Below are 6,628 nucleotides of genomic sequence, written 5' to 3'. Positions count from 1 at the left end.
AGAGAGTGATCAATTTCCCCCAAACAGTCCTTAAATTCCATGTTTAATGTCTAAACCTAAAATTAATAATTTATGTTTAACTTCTCATGGAAGTTGATTCCTAAAAGAAGGAAGTCTCTAAGACTTTGTTTACAAGAAACTGGTTAAAAACGTCATGCCACTCTACTCAAGGATTTTAAGACAAGACTTTTTGAACTGACTCACCATACTTAATCCCATCTATAGCTCCCCATACAAACAAACCCTCCCAACCAAACACACACTCCTATCCATCCCCTCCTCTTCAAAGTAGAAGGGAATTCTCTAGACTTATGGCTCATTTGGCAATTGCTAAGAAACCTCACAGTTCAGCATCACCTCTGAAGATGGCAAACCTATATATAACCTGAATTTTTACACCTAGAGTGCAGTTAACATGTAGAAAGAAGCTAAAATGCAATAGGTATTACACTTCAACATCCTCAAGTTTCAATATCACAGATACCAAGAGATGGAAAAAAGACCTGCTTGTAGAACTTTAAGCATTTGTTGAACAGAATTACCATCAATATCAAAAATAATTAATAAATACTAATTTTGTATGTTCTACATGCACACCTTTACAAATTGTGTTTCTTCAATGTAGTAAAAGCTGAGATCACCAATTTAGGTAAACTATGGCTTTTATCATAGATATTTTAAAACATGCATCAGTAAGTGCCCTGGGTAGTAATCCTAATATTGTTCAAGCCCTGTTCAGTTCTATGTCTGTGCTTTGCACCTCAGAAGTGAGCCTACCAAGGCACTTAAAAACATAAGTCTTTTGGGGACTTCAGAAATTGGCCACAATTTACACAATACAGAACCCCCATCCGTCAGCAGTCCAATCAGCAAGCGTTTTCTGTTAGCACACAGTATTATCAAAAATTCTGCAAGTAAGCAAACCAAGTAAAAAAACAAAAAACCAAACATCATATGCTAATAAGACAAAACTTACCCCTATCAAATATAGAGAGAATGGTTCTTGGCTTCTTTAGCAATAGAATATGGTTTCATTTGCTCAGAATAAAGAAAAAGAAACCCAAACAAGTCCCCCAAACCTAAGACAAAAAACGACCGATATAAAAATAAAACACAACAAAATCCAAATACTCTTCACACACTTCATTTGAGGAACAATTTGCACAGCTCTGTGTCCTTTTATCTGTCCTTTGAGGTGAGTTTTTCAATCAGTTCTTGGAGTGGTGCAAGTTCTCTTCTATCAATAAGGTTGAATTCCTACGCATGATAAAGGCAAGAAAAAATAGTAAAAGCGTATTATTTACATCTCATTCCAAAGCAGATTTCCATTAACATTTGTTGGAAATTAGCTTTCAAAGTAAATAAAGTCTAATCATTTTTTTAAAAAAATGTTTTTCTATTCCCTCACTCTGTGTCTTAGGCAAATCACTTAAGTATTTCTGATATTAGGTTCTACACATCTGAAGTAATATTAGGGTAAATCCTCCTACCTTGTAAAATTACTGTGGGGACTAAATGCAATACTATATGTTAACCACTTCATGTAATTCCTAGCATAAAGTGAATACTCAATAAATGAGAGTGCTGCTTCCTGTTAAAAGGGAATAACCATTTAGATATAGTCAAACAAGTGGAGACCAAAAAATCTAGCATCTCATGCAAATTTCAGCATTATATGAAGAGTAAAAGAGTTAACATCTGCAAGCTATCATGAGATGTAGTATGAGAGTAACAAAAAAATGTGGAGTCCACAGATAATCAATAAAATCCTATAAGAAACAAATTAGAAAGCCTGGATTTAATTTTTGCTTCTTTAGAAATTCCACTCCTGTCATTCTGAGCTTCAATTCTGAATAGATTTACCCAGAACTATAACACTGTAAGGCTAAATAAATATAGGCTGTCCATACTTCTGATCTTCTCATACTCTGCCATGGTCGGGCATTCTGAGCTCCCCATTTCATTTCTTGCGATGATCATATGCCAACCATTACAGTAAGTACTGAGCGGAAGCATTAGTAGCATTTAAAAGCAAGCCTACCCCTAAGATTTGGGGGATCTCGACTAAGGACACAAATGGATATACAGCATAGGACTATTAACTTTTACATACATGTTCTATCCTCCTACCTTAACAAATATACCTTCAAAGCGACCAGGAAAGCGGATTCAAATTTAGAATTCTCAAGATTCCTCAGGATTCTGCACTGGAAAGGGGTGACATGAAGAGAGCCTATCCCTGACTCTCAGCAAACCTCCCTGATCTTCCAACTCCCAGCTCTACCCTGAACTTCAAGGAGCCTCCTTTGCAGAAGTATGGACACCCTGGCTGGTTTATGTAGCCATGGTCACACACCTTCACAAACTGCTGCCATCTGGCTACTCCTAAGATCCAGAGGTGTACATATCAGAGACACGACCATACCTTGAAAGAATAGACCCAAGGAAAAGATCTATGCAGAACTTGGAAATATAACTGGGACCGTGTGGAAAGGAAATTGAGATGTCAGGTACCAGAGCACAAACCAGAGGGATCTGGGAGGTATATTCTTTGCCCTGTGGGTCCCTTACTCTGTGGGAGTACAGCTGGAGAAGGGCCAGAATAGGACTCACTAAACAGTGAGGTCTAGGGCAGAGGCGGCCCCTAACTCCAACAAGGGGTGACTGTATACTAATGGAACTACCTTTAAGAAGGTCGGTCACAGTGTATTGAAATGTAAATAGGCCCAGATGTGGTAAATGCTATGTATCAACCTGTTACTATTTGCTAGCAGTTGAGAGATAACATTGTATTTTCAGATAAGATAGTAGGATAAAACTAACCCTTCTCGAGGTAGAATATCTTCTCCTAAATCACTAAAACATGAACATTAGCAATCCTTTTCTGTCTAAATCGAAACACAGAAGTAAACTTTGGGATAACATTTTCTTTTTTTCTATAGGTGTCTATAGATAGGATCTCATGGTAAAATAACTCCTCTGAGCAACAGTGTTGGCAGGTTATGATCTAAAATGTGTATATAGGTGAAATGAAATGTGTGCTTTCAGTGTGAGAGGTATGTAGAGAAGGAAAATAGACACATTTTTCTTCAGTGGAGATGGGGTGAGGGGAGGGCATTTATAAGTATATGCCCACAGATACACAAAAAAACCCCACAGATTTAAGACTTGAACTTCTGCCTACCATCTATCCTCTCACAAAACAAAAACAAAAACAAAAAAAACACCAGTCGGCTTAACCATTTCTACCTCTTTTTGACTCCTGCCTATTTGCTGTCTAGTTATTATAGCACGATGAGACTATAGGACTCTTCTTAGTCTACACCCCTGAGAACTAAAGGGAGAAGGAAGAGGAGGTCAGCCAGAGTCCGAAAAAAAGACTAATGGACTTCTGGAACAGCAACACTCTTGTGGGCGTTTTTTCCTCTTCTGGACATAATGAATAACACCTAACTTAAAAATTATTCAGCATATGGTTTTAAAAAGGAGGGGGGAAAGGTGTTATATACAAAGCCCATTTCCAGGCCAGAATATGCTTAAAAAAAAAGACCCAGGGTAGACAGGAATTGAGGGTTAAGAGGATCAGGAGGAATGCTAAAATGGTAAAGGGACCAAGTGCGTCTACAGGACTGCCAACTAGCCAGATTCCTAATTCGGGCCCTCCGTTATGGCCTGTTAACTGAAGCAAAGCCAAGGTAAGACCTCTCAGATCCATTTTAGACTTCCATGCCACCAACCTGGACATGAACAGGATTCAGAAACAAAAGGCCTTATCATCATGGCAAGTACAGGAGAGGATAAAGACTAGAGAGATATGGCAAATTTTATCCTAACAGTATAGGTGCAGTATTCACCTTGGAATTCTGCACATAACTGGTTTTACTGAGGAAAAACGACCTCCTGGGGCACCTGGGTGGCTCAGTCAGTTCAGTGTCCAACTTCAGCTCAGGTCAAGATCTGACAGTTTGTGAGTTCAAGCCCCGAGTCGGGCTCTGTGCTAAGAGCTCAGAGCCTGGAGCCTGCTTCAGATTCTGTGTCTCCCTCTCTCTCTGACCCTCCCCCACTCACACTGTCTCTCTCTCAGAAATAAATAAACATTAAAAAGAAAAACAAAACTCTTTAAGAAAAAAAAAGTCTCCTAATCCAACTTACCTGGACAAAAAAAATAAAGTGCTTGAAAGATGTATTGAGATGTGCTTCCTCCTGAAGTTGGATTACAGGATCGAAATGCTGATGATAAATGTGAGCATAAACCCTAAAGAGGCGTTTGAGTATAGTTTTTGCCACAGACATGAAATTCTTTGGGAATGGGACACCTAATAAATAGATAAACAACCCCTTTGTTAACAAGAGACAAGAACAAAGCAATATGAGTTTGTCAACAAATGGCAACATAAATTAACAGGACAATGCTTTAAAGAAGTATTTGTGAATTACTACTTAATAATACCCACTGTACTTTTCAGAAGTTCTCAACATATCATGAATGAAAATAAACTTTAAAATTTTCATGGAATAAGAACAAGACTTCAGCACTGCCCCTTAATGCCTCTTGTATACCTACCACTTTACTAAAATGAAATAAATTTATGCCAAAGATGGTAATGAAGCTAAAACTCGCTTATATCCTTAGATTTCTTAACATCAAATCTCAATACAAATATGTGCTGAACACAATATATTAATTAGCCATGTTCAGTTCTGTTTAAAATGCTTACATTTTTATATTTTTTCTATGGAAATTATTTTATTACTATTCCACATCTGTATTTATTCTTTTTTTAAAATGTTTATTTTTGAGAGAGAAAGAGAGACAAGAGAGACAAAGATACAGAGAGCACAAGTTGGTTAGGGGCAGAGAGAGAGGGAGACACAGAATTCAAAGCAGGCTCCAAGTCTGCGTTGGTGGTAGAGTGGTGAGCATAGCTGCCTTCCAAAGCAGGCTCCAGGCTCTGAGGTGTCAGCAGGCACCTGATGTGGGGCTCGAACTCAGGAACTGCGAGATCATGACTGGAGCCTAAATTGGATGCTTAACCAACTGAGCCACCTAGGCGCATTTATTTTGAAATTCGCTACAGTCTCTCTCTGTGAGGCTCATTGTTTTATGAATTAGAGCACTTTAACAGCATTAGACAAATACAAAACTAGAAAAATACAAAATTTCATGTCCTTTGTTACACGGGCAAAATGATCCAGTTTGGCAAAACATAAGCCAAATATTAATACTCCTGGATTCAGTGTCGTCACATGATACTCATTTAAAAATATTATAGATCACAAGGAAACAGAAGACAAACCAAAATTAAGGGACAATATATAAAAGAGTATGCTTATACTCTTCGAAAACATCAACGTCATGAAGGACTAAAAAGACTGAAATGCACATATTCCATTTTAAAGAAAGCTACAGAAACATGACACGTGAATGAAAACAATTGTCAAAGATTTTCTTTTGCTATAAAGGATATTATTGGGAAAGTGAAAAATCTGAATAAGATCTGTAAGTTAGACAACAGTATTGTATCATTGTTACATTCCTGATTTTGATAGTTATCCTGTGATTTTCTAAGGAAATGCACACTGAAGTACATTTGGATAAAGAGGCATCATTCACATAACTTACCAACAGTCCAAAAAAAACCAAAATATGTAGTTACAGGGAGGAGAGTGGGAAAGGAGAAAGGGGAGAGAGAGAGAAATGCACACACAAATACGATGAGATGTTGATAATTAAAAAATCTAGAAGAAGAAAAAAATCTAGAAGAAGAATATGCAGGGATTCTTTGCACAATTTTTGCAAATTTTCTAAGTCTGAAATTGAGTCAAAATAAAAAGTTACAAAATATATTATGGGAGATAAAAGATAAGGTAAAGGCACTTAACAAAAATGATTATGATGTATGTAAAGCAGTCCTGAACAAAAGACCTTTTGTTACATTAATACAGTTCACACATTCAATAAATGTGTTTAAAACAATCCATTATAACAGCAACTATTTACATTGCTGTCTCTTCCACTACATCCTTCTTACAAACTCTGAAAGTATAAAATATAGGGGTGCATGGGTGGGTGGCTCAGTTGGTTGTGCGTCCAACTTCAGCTCAGGTCATGACCTGGCAGTTTCTGGGTTTGAGTCCCATATGAGGCTCTGTGCTGACAGCTCAGAGCCTGGAGCCTGCTTTGGTTTTTCGTTTCCTCTCTCTTTCTACCCTCCCCCACTTGTGCCGCTCCCTCTCCCTTCCCCACCAGAAACAATAAATGAATAAACTTAAAAAAAATAAAGAAATAAAATATAGTCAAAAGCTATCTGTTGATAGAACAAATTCTTTTTTTTTTTTTTTTTTTTTTTTTACAAATAGTTTATTGTCAAATTAGTTTCTACATAACACTCAGTGCTCATCCCCAAAGTGCCCTCCTCCATGCCCATCCCCCCCTCCCCCCCACATCCATCAGTCCTCAGTTTTTGTCAGCATTCAAGAGTCTCTCATGGTTTGCCTCTCTCCCTTTCCCCCACCATTTCCCCCCTTCTTCTCCCGCTTGTTCCTCCGTCAAGTTCCTCCTAATCCTCCTATACGTGCAAACATATGATATTTGTCCTTCTCTGCCTGACTTATTTCGCTCAGCATA

The 6,628-nt window shown here is 37.8% G+C and overlaps 1 protein-coding gene across 1 annotated transcript in view; it reads right to left on the bottom strand.

Moving 5' to 3' along the window:
* Positions 1–644: 644 nt before the first annotated feature.
* MOB1B (MOB kinase activator 1B) overlaps positions 645–6,628 on the bottom strand; it is a 49,039-nt gene continuing 43,055 nt past the window's right edge. Inside the window, exons 5-6 of the mRNA XM_039251799.1 lie at positions 4,153–4,316; positions 645–1,257 (exon numbers count right to left, since the gene is read on the bottom strand). Of these exons, the coding sequence (XP_039107730.1) occupies positions 1,180–1,257; positions 4,153–4,316 (242 nt within the window). The 3' untranslated portion in view covers positions 645–1,179. The remainder of the gene's footprint in view (positions 1,258–4,152; positions 4,317–6,628) is intronic.

Source organism: Hyaena hyaena, unplaced genomic scaffold (genome assembly GCF_003009895.1).
Source record: "Hyaena hyaena isolate Hyena2069 unplaced genomic scaffold, ASM300989v1 scaffold_395, whole genome shotgun sequence".
Classification (NCBI taxonomy): Eukaryota; Metazoa; Chordata; class Mammalia; order Carnivora; family Hyaenidae; genus Hyaena; species Hyaena hyaena.
The sequence above is the reverse complement of the archived record's forward strand: the minus strand, read 5'-3'. Positions and strand labels throughout refer to the sequence as shown.